The following is a 17,208-nucleotide window of genomic DNA, read 5'->3' as shown; positions in this document are numbered from 1 at the left end:
GAAGCAAACAAATTTCAGGGAGGTGGACCAATCTTCCAGAGAACCTCTACATCAGCTTTCCAAGCAGTCAAGAGGAAACTGAAAAACACTGCTTTCAGTAGGGATAACACCTAATATCAGGAAGCAGTTAAAGTCAGTACAGGAATTGCTCTCTTTTTTAGGGGATCATTAATCGCTTTGTCTTTATGCTTCCCAAAAAGTGGCCAAGAAAACATTGGGAAGGATATTAAACATTAACTTGCAACTCCATTTTTTTTTTTCCTCTTCAAATAAAGCTGTAATGTCCAATCGAAATAACTTTTTAAGTTACAGAAAACTACAGTCCTGTAAAAGAGTTACTTTGAAAAGTTAAAAATCTCTTTTGTAGTGCATATATATAGTTCAGTGTTTTTATAAATTGGCTTGTCTGGAGGGACTAAACCAGTATGCAAAACCACAACCAACCATCTCAGGATGATGACTGTGGCATTCAAATTTATTTTCCAATTATTTTCTTCTTTGGCCTATGAATTTGGTAGCAGCATTTCCTCCTTGAAGGACTATGCCTTTGCCTTTAAAAAAACCAAAGGTTACTTAAGGACTTAACAATAAAGACTTTCGCCTAGGGCAAGGGCCAAGCAGGTCTTGAAGAGAAGAATTTTCTCCTTTACCTTATCACACCCTCAAGTAGAGAAAAATTGGAAAAACCTGTTATTAACTAAGAGGCTATATTTGTTTTAACATTTGAAGAACCCCACCCAACAAACTTCCACAAGCAGCTCCTTTAGCTCATGGTGAATCTTGGAAGGCTTACATGAAACCAGATCAGAATTCAGTTCTCTTCTCCATTCACAGGAGATGGAAAGGGAACACTCTTGGTAGATGATGTACAACTAATGGCCACAGAGTGCTTAGTAACATTTAAGAGCTGATGGAAAGCTTGGAGACCCAAGCCAAACCCCAGAAATAATAGGTAGTATCCTCAAGTTAAAGTATGCAGGCACATGTTCTGGATTTCTCCCCAGAGAGCAGGTACTATGTCCACATGCAGAAGTGTTCCCCACACCACATCCACGTGAAAAGGTCCCAGTCCAACTGAAGACACCAAACCAAGAGCTCCACTGATATCCTATGTCAATATGCCCACATTGTAGCTGGCAATTAAGGGTTCTCCTTTTCCCTCCAACACTACACATAGGCCGATTTAATCGGGATCTCTTCTAGATAGCCGCTGACCCATGACTACAGTCAACTCTGTTATTCCATCTCAATAAGGTACTCTGCTGATACATACTTCCACCAGCTGTTTGAGTGGAATCTAAGTGTTCTAGTAAAAAAAAATAAAATAGCACAGCTGTTTTCTAGGGGTGAGGGTGGGGGAAAAAAAAAAAATCACTTCAAACAAGAATTTCTGCTGCTAGATTTCATGCCACAATGGGCTAGGAGTAAGACATTAGGTAAGCCTCATAGGCAGAGCCACTTGGACCAGCTGCATTGGAAAGGGTACAGAAATTCTTTCACAGATTAAGATCTTACCACAAAAAGTGGTGGCTGGGTGGGGAAGGCAAGAAGAATGATGCATGATTTTCACTCAGCCAAGCATAAAGACCTTACCTACACCATGCGTAGGCCAAGAAATTTCTGCTTAGTTGCTAGAATGAATTCATATTATCTTCCTCCAAGATCCAAGAATGAATGCTTCCTATTGTTTGAGAGCTGCAGGAATTAAGTTCCTATGCTTGTTGTGTACAAGCAACAGGAACAGCTCTGAAAAAACAAAGAGTCTTCCCGTATTATGCTACTGATTCCAGCCTGATCTCAACGAAGGGAGCTTTTATGTGGCCTGCTCAACTCCTTCAGCCCACATGCCACTTAAAAGCTAAATTACATTATTCTCTTACACTTCTGTGGGATGGGTAAGCAAGGAGGGGTGTTCACACTCCTCAAAAATGCAGACAGTATATTAGTTTAAAATTTAGCAACTCCGACAAGGAAAAACCTCAAAGCCAATTAAGGAACAGACAGTCAATCCTTTCGTAAAGCCGTGAGAACTCTGTTGTGACAGCAGACCCAGAGTCTGCTGTGTGTTTCTGGAAGTAAGTGATTCTAGAGCATTCCTCCTGGAAGCCTGGTCTATCTCATTACCTTGGAGAGAGGCAACACCCCAGTCAAGAATGACCTCAAAGGAACAAGAATAATAAATCCATTTACTGAATAGAGTCAGCACAACAAAGAGAAATACAAATCCTCTTCCACTCTTCTAATGTGGAATCCATTGCATGCTCTGCAGAAATTAGAAGTTATATTTACTTCCAGCTTGTTAAACCACTAAAGAAGTTTCCAGAAGATTTTTCTAGTTATGTGATAGAAAAATAAGTATTTGAGGTCTTACTAGCATGTGACAGTTACTGACAAAAGCCTACATTAGTGCTAACAACATCTGGTCTATTACCAACTTAGATAATTTCATTAAACAGAAAGGTTAAATAATCTAACCTTCAAGTCACACAATTGTCCAAGATTTCTTCAGGATACAAAAGGAAGGAGTCTCTAGGATTCCGAAAGCTTATTTTAATGACTGTTTCACATAAACATTATTTTTATTAGTTTATGAAGAAGTGGTGGACAAATGCTTTAAAAACAGCTTCAAGGTCATGGTGAGCAAAAGCTACATACGTTTACTTTTAACAGGTAAGAATATCATTTAGCCAAAGGTTAGATAGAGCTTTTCACCCCACGACAGTTTATACAAACTTCACAAGACACAGCCACTACATTCACTAACACTCTTGGAACTGCAGACTTCTGCTTGATATGGAGCAGTGAAGTCCCTGTCTTATACTTACCTTTTACATTCCTCTTGGAGGGCTAGTTGCTCTGTGCTACAAAATAAAGTAAACCTTCCCATCTTTATGTAGGGGGGCAAAGCCAAAGCAAATTAATAAATTTATCTGAAGGTCAGACAAAAATCTGGCCTTAAGTAAGTTTATACAGTTAAGCTTCAGAGACTGCTATAAGCTAGGTAAGAGCCATTTCCTTTAATAATTCAAGTACAATTCAGGATGGAGAGGGAAAATGTATTGGTCTCTAAAGAAAACACCACAATTAAACGTATGCAGTAACAAGGAAAAAAGTGAAATCATATCAGTAGATGACGTTAAACAAAATTAATCCAACTGATAGAATGTGAACAAAGTGCTATATTTTGTTGACATTTGAATTGAATACAGGAATTATTAAAATTCTTATTTTCCTTCAAAGTATTAATATCAGTTTCAAAGGAAAAGACAAGATTAGATTGCTGTATCACTGTATGTACCTGATACAAGCTAAAAACCAACAAACAGAAAGTAAAGGCAGATCTGGATGTCACCTTATGTCCCCAGATCATTGTCACATTAGATGCATTAATACTTGTAGAGTACTCAAATACTGTGCTGAAGACACAAGCTGGTAAGCAGTAAATCTACATTCAGCTCAGCCTTTTCCCAAAGTCTATTATAAAGATAACCCAGATCCATTTATTGAATAATTAGAATGAAGAAAAAAATAAGTGAATGCTCATTCACAGAGTAGCCCTTCATGGGAAAACCCTCCTAACTCCCTCAAAGGGGCTGTGAAGTGTTTGTTCTCCTATTGTTTGCATCTTGGGAGATGTGCAAGAAATTAGAAAGACAGTTTATCCACTGTGAGCTGCACACTGTTGCAACTTGCCCAGTTTCCCCACTATCCAGAAAGTCAAACTTCCCAAACTTCACAGGACAGCTCATAACATCTAATTGTCTCTTGACTCCCTTCCTGGTCAGATCAGACTTTAAAGTAAGTTTCTTTAATGTGTGTCAAGCAAAGATAGCATCTTCTCTGGGAAAAGCAAAAAGCTGAGGCTTGTCACAAACAAGGAGTATTCATGGGTCACAGCCATGGAAAAGCCACAGCACTGAAGTGGAGTTCAATATGATTCCATTAATACTTATGAGGAGCAAATACTTACAGGCTACATCTGTATTAGTAAATTAATAACAAAAGAACAGTCCACTGTCAGTCTAAATCAAGGGAACTGTGCCAGCTAGCACTCTCCCAGACAATATCTGCCACTTCTCAGGGTTCAGTACAGGCTAGGGACCATTTCAGGTAGGCAGACTAGACACAGATACTCTGGTTTGGGGGAAATATAAGCTAACCTAAACTAAGGCAAACCGAGCTGTGCCAGCTGGCCTCAGGCAGCTAAACAGACCTTGGCTCAGTACATTTTATTTATTTAGTATAGATGTTGCTCAAGTCTGTGCCAAGTGGCACATTCTCCAGCTGAAGCACAGCAGTTCTCCCCTACCATATGATCTGGTGCCTAACAGAAATGCATGAGATATACCACTGCTTTCACAACAGTCAAGTGTAGGTGCCAGTTGCACAGGTGTAGTCTTGTCACCCAAGACCAGACTGGTGCGCTAGCACTAGAAGCAGCAAGATGTTTGGTAGCTGCTGGAATTGAGAGGCCCCCATGACTTCTGACTGAAAGAAGCAGGACTGAAGAGACTGTCAACCAATTCCTGCTCTTTATTAGCTACTATTTCTTCTATTTAAGGTCTTCTCTCTGTTTCCAGTGTAATGGCACCTTACCATCTCCTCTCTTACTCAGGGTGAAAACAAGATTCCTTACAAATCTTTACACTAAATCCCTCAAAGACACCGAGGCTAAACATTTACTTTTATGAATAGATGTTGCTTCAGCAGTATGACTTGTGCCACATTATTTAAGTTAACAGCTCCAGTTTTCCCACAGCTAACAACAGTTTTTGAATACTTTCCACAGTATCTCACGAATAATTTTCCAGGGTAGAAACATGTGATGTGTGCTGTGGTTGCTGACCAGTAGAGGGAGACGGGATACTGTAGTCAAAAAAACCAACGCTAGAATCTTTCAGAGGATGCTATTAGAACACAACACAGCACCATTTTTTCTTCTTCCGTTGATTGCCACTAGGTTATACTCAGGGCGGCAAGAAGTGAGCCCTTATATATTCTGTTTTAGCTCTAGCTAAAAAAAACCAAAATAAATATATAGCCAACCCTGAATTCAAATCTTTGGAGAACTTTTTCAAGGCACCAGGCTTTTTTGTTTTAAGTTAGGAGATTTTTCACAAGGGTGAAACAGATCCAGCAAAGACAAGTATCTGCAAAATCCTCCCAGTTTGAGAGGATTCATGGACACCGAAAGTTTCAAAGCTGCGTACTACATTTTCAAAATAAGAACTGATATGAAGTCCTGAAGTACTGGAAAATAAGTAGCTTGTAAATTAAAAACTAAAACACAAAGAATATTTCAGAAGTTTTTGTTTGACTGCTGCCCTTATTAGGTACATTCTCCACCATGTACTTATTGAGCTGTTTGGTTGTTTGTTTTTTTTTTTTAAAAAAGCAACTCTATTTTTATATTCCAGACAGACATATATGCAATCAGCCTTACTGATCAAGCTGAAGAAATATAATATGTTTTGAAGATACTGAAGGTGGAACATTAATACAAGGTGCTAGGTAAAGAACTACAAAGGGAAACACTGAAGAGAAGTATTTAGAAGACCTCTTAGCAGTGTACCCAGGAGGAGCATTCAGATCAACTTGTTTAATGCTTTCTTAAATAACTCTATAGTTTTGCAAAACCTGTGAAGTTGGAAGACAGTGCCAATGCTGGAAGACGACTACTGCTTTACAATAATATGACTTTATAAATTAAGAGTAATGCAACTGGGATTACATGTAATGGTGCAAAGTCCAAAAAACACAGTTTAGAGAAAAAAAAAAAACCCTCCTCAGCAGTAATCCAGGGTCAAGATGTGGCCCACATTTGTCTTATACTAGAATCTGAATGAATAACTACCAACCAACCTTCTACCACCACTGCTTTCAAATACCTGGAGAAGCAGACCGAGAATGACCCGATGATCACAGACCAAGGTATGCCTTGTCCTTCTCCACTTGTAATCCATGACCATCATTAGGGATCCCAAATAAGACAGGAATTTAGGTGGAGTGCTGGTAAAAGTTTTTCCATTACCATTAAGTTGCCTGTTTTCACTTATGGTGAAAATTCACAAGTTTCATTCACTCACACTTTGCTTCTCCAAGTTATTACCTCACACTGGCTCACCAACTGGAGATGAAACTAACTTCTTTACGTCAATAGCATTATCTCAACACAAAGATTGCTCCAGCAACAAAAACTACTATCTGGCATGTTTTTATGTAATTCATCAAGAGATCTAGGGAATCCAAAAGTAATGGGTGATGTGCCCCAATGGCCCCAAGATTAACTGGTTGACAGAATAAAGAAAATTCATCTTTCCAACTAACAGTGACCAAGCTCAAGCCTTTTTGGAGGTGACCACTGACAGCTGAGAACTCAAGAGGTTGTGGGTCATGCCAACAAGCTGCAGTGACCAACTCCCAACAGATTATCTCACAGTGTGAGAATAAATATGCCCTGGAATCAAAAGGAAGCTAATAATCTTTGAGAAGAGCTGAAAAAGTGACAGTAAACACTACCATCCCAAATTTGACCTTTCAGGTCAAAGGAGTGTGAATTCTTTTAGTCCAGAGTTGACAGTCATTCTCTTTTGGGCAGAAGAAATGAAAAACTGCAGAACTTTTTCCCCTCTGAGATGGTGAAAAAGTCAACATAATCAACTTCCCAAAGAAGCAAGCTTTTGAGACAGAGAAAGAAATCTCTGAAAATGAATATTTTTTGCCACATTCCTTAGTATTATATCTAAATGCAACAGATACTCTTCATTAGAGCTTACAGTGCTTGCACAGAGTCAATGTGACTGTTGAAATGCAAGAGTAGATGCAGTTGAAAGACTATATCAAAACAGTCAAGAAGTGGAATACACAAAGAAAATCAACAATGTGAACATTTAAACTCTGTAGGACTGATGTCTATGTGCTTGAAAGCTCTTCCTCTAAGACTACAGGCTACCTTTTCCCATCTCTAATCAAAGATCAGGTGTCTTTTCACTACAAAATCCAGCATCCAGTAAAGCACATGGAAGAACCCTAGGGAGATAAGTGAAGTGACTATTCCATTGATACCAAGGTGCCTAAGGATAAAAAGTTTCCAGTAGAAGCCTGGCTTTCTGGGTAAAGGAGGAAATAATCTCCCAGGAGGCACTGGTGACCAACTGTTACATTCAGTGTTGCCTTCTTGGCTACCAGATCATTTTAGCAACAGAAGGTCCTTTGGCACATGGGCAGAACCTTAACCACAGCCTGCTCAAGTCTTAACATAATACTATTACTGGATAGGATACTTACCTTTAAGGACTCAGCCAACGTATCAGAGCCAACACATGGAAGCCTCAGTGCGCTCAGAGTCTAAACAGAGTCAAGAGATGAAGGAAACTCCTCAGTAGCGAGGTGCCCAGATAATCAAGAAAGTCCAGTGCTGGGACTGGGTTATAGGGTTGCTTTTTTTGTACTGAGCAGTAACTGAAGCTCCAGTGCTTTTAGCCATGCTGCAGAACTCAAGAAGGATGCTGCTGGGCATTGTACAAATAGAGTAATACATGTGCAGTGCTCTTGATCCACCCCATTACTTTGCCTTGTTGTGCAATGTAGGCTTTCCACCTCTTAGATCCTAGCACTCAATCTAGCATCATACACAATTATCTGATACGCAAGACAGTTCTGTGAACATTTTGGGACTAAGTATCTATTACATGGTTGCCTCTGACTGTGGAAATCTGAAATCTAATTGAACAGTACATTCCAGACCAAAATTACTTAATGGGTTTAGTTAAGCCAGAATTGGAGCATCTTTAAAAGGAAAAACACACCGAAACAAACAAAAGTGAAAGCAAGCCAAAAAACACCAATTGCAAAATCCAGGAAACAAAAAGAAAGCCACAGCTTGCTACCACACTGCAGAACAGATTAGTCTGTTTCTATAGCAGGCAGCTAATGCCTTCTTTTGGCAAACAAACTCTTCAGACAGAGCCAAGAGTCTAGCAGATGATTTACTGATTAAAAGCAAAATGAGAAGCTGAAAACAAAAATTTTCTGGAGAATATAATAATTTGCATAATTAAGCCATCCATTTAGTCCTAAATTATCTTACCAATATAGCATGAACTGGCTCAAAACACCTGGATACTCTTTAGCTATTACACATGGATCTTTACATAAAATGTCTTTATGCAAATTCTGATAGCCATGAAGAAGCCAATAAGTTTGGGCTTGTCTGAAAGTTTTTTAGACAGGGATTCCAACTGCAAAACAAATTATATCCTCTCTGTCTGTTCTGCTAGGAAGTCTTCCCCCAGCTCCTCCTCTAATATAACATGAAAGATACAGTTGAAACAATATGGTTTTGTACAGTCAAAGAACAGCATTATGGGAGAATTTCTCTTCAAGAAATCAAATTTCATTTAACACTCAGGAAACACTCATTTAAAAAAATGAACTGCAAGCAAAGGCAAACTGAAAGAAGAATACTCACTTGTAGCGTAGTGTCGAAAACAACAAGCTTAGAGCTTGTTGGAACAATGTCGTAACACTTGTGTGACCTCATGAATCGCACATAAATGTCACTTTCCGATTCTTCAAGTGCTGCAAGTAAAAACATTATGTTGTTTTATTTAAATAACCTTAAAAAAACAAGTAAAAAACATGCCAAAGCAACTGAACACCACTGCAGAAAGACAACCCTAAGGCAAAACTCAAATTCACACTCTCAGATCTGGACAGTCATAGTTTTGCACTTTGCATTTCAGACTCATCTTTCCTTTCAAATTAAATAGAATAAAGACAAAATGCATTGTTCTTCCTTGATGAGAAAGGACTTCTGTACTGAAGAGCTATATTTTTAAAAATCTTGTTTTTCTAACAGTAAACTACTGGAATATGCATCTGAACTCTAGTTATGTACAGAGGAAGCCAATTTGAAACTTAAGTAGTGTCAAGCTTGACTAACTCAAGCTCCTTAAATTAATATTTCTGCCACCTCATCTCTGTCTGGTCCACTTTTCACATAGTAATTTTGTATTTTCTAAAGAGGCAGCAGGCAAGTTATGTAATCAGTCCCATTCTCTTCAGCATCACGATCCAACACTTTATTTATAAAAACAGGATCCACTTGGCTGGAATGTTTTTAATGTGGCATGTCTGTAGCAATAACATGCAATCCAGTCCATATTAACTTAAATTTACTTCGCATTTGTCAGAGTTTAGATGCATATGCATACATTCTTCAAATCTGCTCAGATATGTCAACTTGTTTTTTTTTAAGCAGTTTGGCCCTTCATTCTTTACAGCAGGTACCTAGAACTTGGTCAAGGTTAATCCCTACATCACATATTCACCCTTCAAACTCTGTAATAGTGCACAGAAACTTTGTCATACATTAAACTTTTGAAGAGTGGAGAAAAAAGAAAACAAACAAAAAAATGTCTTGAAATATCTACTGGTCATTGAAGAAATTCATATTAGGAAGCTAAAAACTCAAAATCCTTGTTTGCTAGATTTGCTCAAAATCAGTCATGTAGCACTGGACAAATTATTGGCTCAGCACAGCTTCTTCACTCCAAATCTACAGAATCAAAGATGGCCTTCCCCTGCAAGTGGCTACTCTAGGATAAAGGCAGTCTCTTCTACATGCTAAGCAAGTCCTTCATCTCCAACTCTCATTATTCTTTAAAAAAAAAAAAAAAAAAAAAAAAGCCTGTGCCCCACCAAAACACAAGCAATGTGAAATAGAAGTTCCATAGGACAGACGAGAGAGTCCAACTGGGAGGAAGCAGAAGAAAGAAAGAAAAGAATTTGTTCGATTTGTGTTCCTATAAAGGTCAGGACCAGAAGTCAAAACAGCAGGCACTAGGAAAAATTGATAAGAGATTAGGAAACCATGTGAGCAAACTGATAGGGAAAGGACTAGGCAGGCAGACAGACTTGGACAATGCTGGCGGGAAGCAACCTTTGTGAGATGATCCCAAAGGGGAACTGGTACTGACAGGGGCAGGTATAGAAGAGGTTAAAAAGCGTAGGGTGGGACAGAGAAACCGTTATATAACTCCACACCATACTAACATCTTATCATCCTCTAACTTCTGCAACAGCATAAAGAGCTACTGTCTGTACAAAATGAATTTAATGACCCTGCGATAGCATGAGTTGTTGGGGTTTTTTGGTTCTGTTTTGTTGTTGTTGTTTTAAATACACAAACTAGAAGCAGGGAGGGGACAAGACACTAAGCTTTAAAAACAGTATTATAAGAACATTTAGATGACATACCAAGAACTCTGGTCTTTAGGAAGTTAAGGTTGCTTCTACAACCAGGAATGCAGTCCCTCCGTGCAGTATCAGAGTTCTTATTTTCTTTAATCTCAACCTTTTCCATGGGACAGTACACAACGAGAACTGCACTTGAAATGGTGAAGTCAAATCACCAGTAAGACAGACTAGCTGCTAACACAATCAGTAACCATTAGAGACACTGCACTGTCATGTCTTTCTCCAGCACTACAAAATACAATAGTCAGCCTACAGATTAGGATGAAACTAATTTATTCCAATTTTAGTCCCCTGTCTCTTTCATTAGATAGACTCCAATTGTTGCAGCAAGCAAGACAGTGGTCCAACGGTTCTGAATCACCTGCAGACCAAGTCTATTCCCCTCGCTGACTGAAACAGAGCTTCTCCAAAACCTTCACCAAGTATCCAGAAACTACAACAAGCATATGTACCCAGGGAAGTTATTATTCTCATTCTAAATCTGTACTTCCTATGGAGTCTGTAGCCTTAACAATGTGACGTTATATAAAATTAAGCATCCTACAGGTAGAAACAAGCATAGCAACACCTCAAATAGTTGGTAAACTACAAAACAACAAACTATTTTTAGCTGAAAAAAGTTTACAGTCTTAGCAGAGCACATCATTGCTCAATACAGTCTTGCCAACTTACCAACAATTATGCAAATTTAATGTATCACAATAACAAGCACAGTAACTGTGAAGCAGGACATGTTGCCAGATGTAATCAGGTAAGGCTGTTAATGGCCACCACAGTTAAGAACGCTGCATTGACCAGCACAGTGAAGATGTGCCTATAAATCCTCCTCTCGCTTACCGTACACTCCCACTCTCCAAACACAATTTCACCTGGACCTCAACAATCCTCACCCACTTCAGGTGCATGGGATTGGTTAGGTGCTATCTCACCCTATGCTTCTCCAACTCGGAGAAGGCACCACGAAGCAACTGCTTCCCAAACTGACACTGGAAAGTTACAATTAAAAATATTCAGAAGCATGAGATAGCTATCTGTGAGCGCTGCTTAACACCCATATAAATAGCTAGGAAACTCTAGCAGGATCTGAACAAGGATCCAATTGTCCAGCTGGAACTGAGGTTTATTTCTACAGAAGATCCTTATACTACAAACAAGTATAATGCACTGCTTTATTAGTTACTAACTAAACATGCAAAACATAAGCAGCACTGATTTAACTCATATGTCCTACATTACTTCATCAAGTGCCTGTTGGAAAGGATATTTAAGACCTTCTAACACCTTCAGCTACTCGAGACTACTAAACAGATGCCACAGCCTAATCCTTTGTACAGGTACTGTTTGTGCATTGTGTATATACAGCTGCTCAAAGGAGAAAAGGTCTCTCAAGGTGAAGGCTTAGCACATCTCAGGGGTGCACTCACACCCACCTTTCCTACACAGCAGTCTTCTTTATAGTTCCTCTTACCTTCCAGAGGACAAACTGACTGCTTTTGGTTTTATCCAGCCACCACTGTGTTGCAAAAACAAATAATCAAATATAAGCACCCTAATCTCCATTAGCATATTTCTGCTTTTTTAACTATTTATTTTCTAGTACCAGTCTTACTCGTTTTTCCAATAAAAGCTCATCCTTTCTGGCTACTATTAAGCTTCTGGAATCTTATCCAGTACCTGCAAAGCAGTACTCCCTTCAAATGGGCAAGAACAGATGCCTTTGAGCTTGATTTGAATTCTCACTTTGTCTCTGCATGTCATCTCTGATCTGTATAGGAGATCATCTGCCCAACATGCAGGAGCTATGAATACATACTGGCCATTCGCTCACCATAAAATCAGTAACATATTCATATGTTCATAGGACAATGGCATACTACATGAACAAAGGCTGACATAAAATCTCTGCTCCTGCTTGAGGAAGTGACTAAGGTATCCAAAATTAGATTTGCATAAGCCTCATTTGCAGAAGCCCCAGTTACACTAGTTTAATGTTTAAGATGTCCTGACCTGTGTCACACTGATGGGCCACAGAGAAGGACTACATGCTACAGCCTAGCTTCTTAGATCAGCGACTTGCTAAGCCAGTCCTCCTCCTCAGAAGCTGAACTGGAGTCGCAGCTGTGCTAAGCACTGTCTGTACTTGACATTCCTGTCAATTGTATTCCTTCTCCCTTGGTCAGATGCCCAGCATATGCCTTTCTCATACTGCTTCTGCAACAACTCTTGCAAGCTGTGGGAAGATGGAAAGGCACTAGATGATTACAATCGCCCTAGCATGGCAAAGGCAGTAGCAGATAAGCCTTATGGAGTACCTTTGCTGGACCTTAGCTTAGGTCTAGTCCAAGACTTAGGACACTGCCTCCAGCTGAACCTCAGCTTTCTACAGCTCATGATCTAGGAGTTGGCTCAGAGACAGAACATACTGCCAGCAGCAGGCATCTTAATCTAGAGCAGGATCGGGGAGGAGAAGAGTCCACTAATAAGTAGTTGAATGCGTATTTCCATGTGGGTGTTCACTCATGAAAGCTTCCTTCTTGAAGATTCATCTGAAAGTTATTTTGCAAGTGGACATTCTCTGTGTGCACCCCCTCTCCCTAAGTCATAGGTGAAGGCAAAACAATCCAAATCCCCAGTGCTGTTTTCTGCAATTTTTAATAGAGCACAAACAGAAGTTGAACCTTGAAAGGTTACAAGATTTTTTGACAGTTTAACAGCTGAAGTTGAGAGCCTCATCATACAGCCTTTACAGAGCAAGTTCTCTCTCTGCATTGGCATTTTATTTATTCTTATAGGTAGAGATCCTTTAAAGAGTGGAAGATCAGTCTATTTGTAATTCTGCCACTCTATTCTCCAGTCTTATTCACTTAAGACCAAATGATTTTTACTCCCTCCCTTTCTCCTACCCTTCACTGTTAACACGAGATATGCTTTAACTTTATTTCGGGCAGGAAATATTATTTACAAAAACATCACAGCTTTTTTTTTTTTTAAAAAAAAGATTAACTATTCAGTGATACTGACTCAGAGATTGCAGTGGGATATGGTACTAAGTATACTTGTCTATTTAGAGAACTTCAAGGTAGAACTATCATCTGAATACTCCTTAAAAATGAAAGGGAAACTTCTGCAGCATTACTGAAGCCATTTCCTCAGGGATCTACTGAACAGATACCTCCAGTTCCACTCATACCTTTGCCACCACGCAGGGCGCTTTTCTACTGTAGCCTTCCCCTCAGAATTTCAAAGCCTTCAAAAGAAAAAAAAAAGGAAGAGAAAAAAGAAGCGCCTGCTGATGAAGAACAGGAACATGCAGTAACGCATATGGTCAACACATATTGAAAAGCTTCCAAATACTGCAACATAAAAACCTACAGAACGTTCCTCAGAAGTGTTTACTGCAAACCACAGGCTGTATTTCTGCACTATGTTCATACTGGGCTGGCCCAACAACAAGATCCTGGACAATACGTGCTTCCTAATTTCAACAATGCAAAATCATGACCTTTCCTATTATATTTTATATTATAGCAATATTATGGTCCTTGTATTCCTGGACTGGTATGCAGTCACATTTCAAGTTCAGTCTGTGGTGCCAGGAGCACTTGAAAGGAAAACATAGATTTCCCCAGAGACTGTGTTCTCTCATCTGCTTTAAAGAGTTAATTCCACCACAGACCACAGTCATGCTGCTGGCAGCTCTCTATAGCACCCCTGCTCCTCATGGTTAGCTTGAGAGCTGGTAGCTCTAGTAATTCTCAAACATTTGAAGAACATAAAGAACCCTTCTTATGGACCTAAACAACTGTTTGTATAACTGTCATTTCTAAGTTAACTGCCAAATTTTAAGAGTCCTTTAAAAAGCAGGGAAAAAACAGCTGATAGCAGTATGTAAAAAAATATACTCAGCTAAGTGTCTAGCTAGATGAACAACTTGGAGGAAGACAGAAAGCACATATATACACAACAATCCCACCATCCTGCCCGATTTTTAATTAGAATCGGTCTGGGAAACTGTGCAACTTCAAAAGCTTAGAGTTTTCTTACGGCAGCAGGAGCTAAGCACTCCCAGCACCCAACACTAAGCTCTTCAGCTTGACTACTATTAGCATAACCATCTCCCCTCCGCCAGTTCAGATGGGGAATAAAAGGAAAAGGGGAAGGGAGTACAAATGTACTTTTGTGATATTCTCATATGTACTAAATAGCTCAATTACTGGAAAAAAACCCACCACATTTTCTTTTCTGTTACTGCACATGTACATAACTATACTTCAGGTTACTTCAAGTCACACTCCTATTTTTAAAACAGTCAAGTAATATGTTGAATATCACATTTCAGATGCTAGAGAATTAAAATGTTACAGTTCAAGACAAAAGATGGTAAGTTTTCATCCCAATGTTTACTACAGAACTGATCCAACAGTAGTGCATTAAGTGAAGTTTATTGGTATAATTATACTAATAAACTTTACTAAAAGAGGTGTTATACCAACAAAAGCACTCTATACTATTCTCTCTTATATCACTTAAGTAAAATAATTAAGTCTTTTGTTAAGATAGAAATAAAAAAAACTTAGACAAACACATATCATCACAGTGAAAACAGGAATTGGAGAGTCGCTCATGTACAACTTGCAGCTTAAGCCAGATAAGAGAAGTTTTTCACATCTCAGCTGACACGCCTTTGTCAGCGAATACAGAATAACTCTTTCTTTTCAAAGGCCAGGTCTAAAGATGTGGCTCCACAGCAGCATAAGCAGCAGCACAGCATAGTAGCAGCAGCGGCTGATCCCTTTACACTGGCTACGTGGTTCCATTCCCTCCCTCACACTGCTTCTGGATTTATACAGAGCTGTTCCACAAGTTGGCTGCAAAAGCTGAATTTGTCACAAGTTATCGGCTTCCTGATAGTGCCAGTTTTAGGTCTATTCAGCTCCCATATCTAGCCAATGTGGCAAGCAGATAATTCCTGCCCTTTCCTTACACTAGAAGCTATACAGTACAAGGACACCATCCTTGCTGTGGCAGCTAGCCATGAGATCAGCTTAGCTATGTCAAATGGTGCCAGAAGACACCAGGGTGACTAATGACTTAAGCCAGGGCAAGTTACCCTCTCTCCCTATTGTTATAGCTAACCCTACGCAGAGTAAACAATAGGTAAAAGACGTCATTAACCTTGTAAATTGTTCTTCTGCCTGCATTTTTATCTGAAAGTTGTCACCAAAACTGGCTATAAAGTTTCTGTTCACCCCAAGTCTGAACTTACTGAATGAGTTCTTTAATATCCTTGATAACCTAGAACTACTACCATGTCCTGCATTGTGAAAGTTGCGGGAGAGGTTAAGTCATTAGCACCTCTAATAGATCTGAAAAAACATCCAGAATGGATGTAGTTAATCCACTCCAATAGCAACAGTGACACTACATAGCAAGAACCACAAACTATTCCTCAGACATCTCTACAAGCTCACCAACAGCCCCTGAAACATGACTTTTAAGGGAAATGGAGACATCTGAATGAAGAAGTAGGATTTCAAGAACAAGGTTCCAGGAACCAAATGTTCAGGTATGATTTTAGCACCATTCCTCAGCTAAGGGACAGACAGGAACAGATTCTGAAAAGGCATCCACTGCTCCACTGTCCACAGTATGTTGCTGTGATCATGAGCAACAGCTTTACTTCAACCTACCTTCTATAATAGAGACATGACTAATTTGTTAGACTTTTTAGATAGGTTTGAATGATACACAAATTAAAATGTACATGGTATACCCTCTGAAAAGCATGGGAACTAAGGGACTGGGAGAGAAGAACAAGAGACTGCAATTTTGTCACAGAATAATGCAGTAAGAGGGCATGACTTTGCAGTCTGCCAAAGAGCCAAGAACATTGAAAACAGTGGCCAAGAAACAAGACACCAGAAGCTGAATCAATGTCAGACTTGCTAGGAGAAGAATACTAACATAGTTTAAGAAGGGCAAGCACAGAAAAAAGAATTGATCTTGTACTGTATAATTTGATAGATCTGTTTATTCAAGAGGAAATTTTTCTCATCAAAAGATAAAAAATCCCACCAAAATAACCACCCACGTAATCAGTCACAGGATAAAATTGAATGGTAAGAAAAAAAAAAAAGATGGAAAAAGTGGGAAGAGATGGTTACGAGGATGCCTACTCTAAGTGGCAGGAGATAAATCATCATTAAGTTTGTAGAACATGCTCAGCACAACTTTGTTGCAGAGATGGCAACCAAGGCTAGCAAAGGACTACTTCCAATTTTAGATGGGAAAAAAACAAAGAGGTATAAAGTCTAATATATAGGAAGTAACACAACGACGGTGACAGGAGTTAACTATTCCATCACAAGCTGAAAGGATTTCAAATACAAGGAACCAAAAATAGAGGATGTAGTGACAGAGACAAGATTTTTTTTTTTCTTTCTTTCCAAAAGCTGCAAAGAGCTTTAAAATATACTGGCAGACCACACATTAAAGTTACACAGTAGCATTATTCATGCAGCCACAGGCTATATGATATGGATGTTGCAGATTGAACATTTCCCACCCCAATCTAAAGGAATGCGTGAGCTGGCAGCTAAAGAAAGATCATAGTCAGTTTACAATGTCAGATACTCTGACACAAAGAAGTGATAGGAAGTGTATCCAGAGATCAGTATCAGAAGCTTCTTCAGTGATCTAAGATTAATTCAATTACATATTACAGCATGAATACATGACGTGACCGGAAGAACAGGATTTTGAAAAGATGCGTGAGCACACAGGGACAACATTAGAGTAAGCAAGCTCTAATGTAACTATCTCATCCTACAAATAGGAACAGAGTCTAAAAGGTACACAAAGTAAGAGGGGAGAATAGGTACATTAACAGATAAATAAAAACGAAAAGGGAAGTAAGTGCACACTATCTTGTTGTTTCAGCTTTCAGAA

The 17,208-nt window shown here is 39.1% G+C and overlaps 1 protein-coding gene across 1 annotated transcript in view; it reads right to left on the bottom strand.

Annotated features, from left to right (window-relative positions):
- The window catches only part of PRKAG2 (protein kinase, AMP-activated, gamma 2 non-catalytic subunit), a 33,552-nt gene extending 24,973 nt beyond the window's left edge, over window positions 1-8,579 (bottom strand). Inside the window, exon 1 of the mRNA XM_009707504.1 lies at window positions 8,471-8,579. Within this exon, the coding sequence (XP_009705806.1) occupies window positions 8,471-8,542 (72 nt within the window). The 5' untranslated portion in view covers window positions 8,543-8,579. The remainder of the gene's footprint in view (window positions 1-8,470) is intronic.
- Between the last annotated feature and the right edge of the window lie 8,629 nt (window positions 8,580-17,208).

This window comes from Cariama cristata, unplaced genomic scaffold (assembly GCF_000690535.1).
Source record: "Cariama cristata isolate BGI_N322 unplaced genomic scaffold, ASM69053v1 scaffold12269, whole genome shotgun sequence".
Lineage (NCBI taxonomy): Eukaryota > Metazoa > Chordata > Aves > Cariamiformes > Cariamidae > Cariama > Cariama cristata.
Note: the sequence above shows the minus strand (reverse complement) of the source record. Positions and strands in the feature narration are given on the sequence as shown.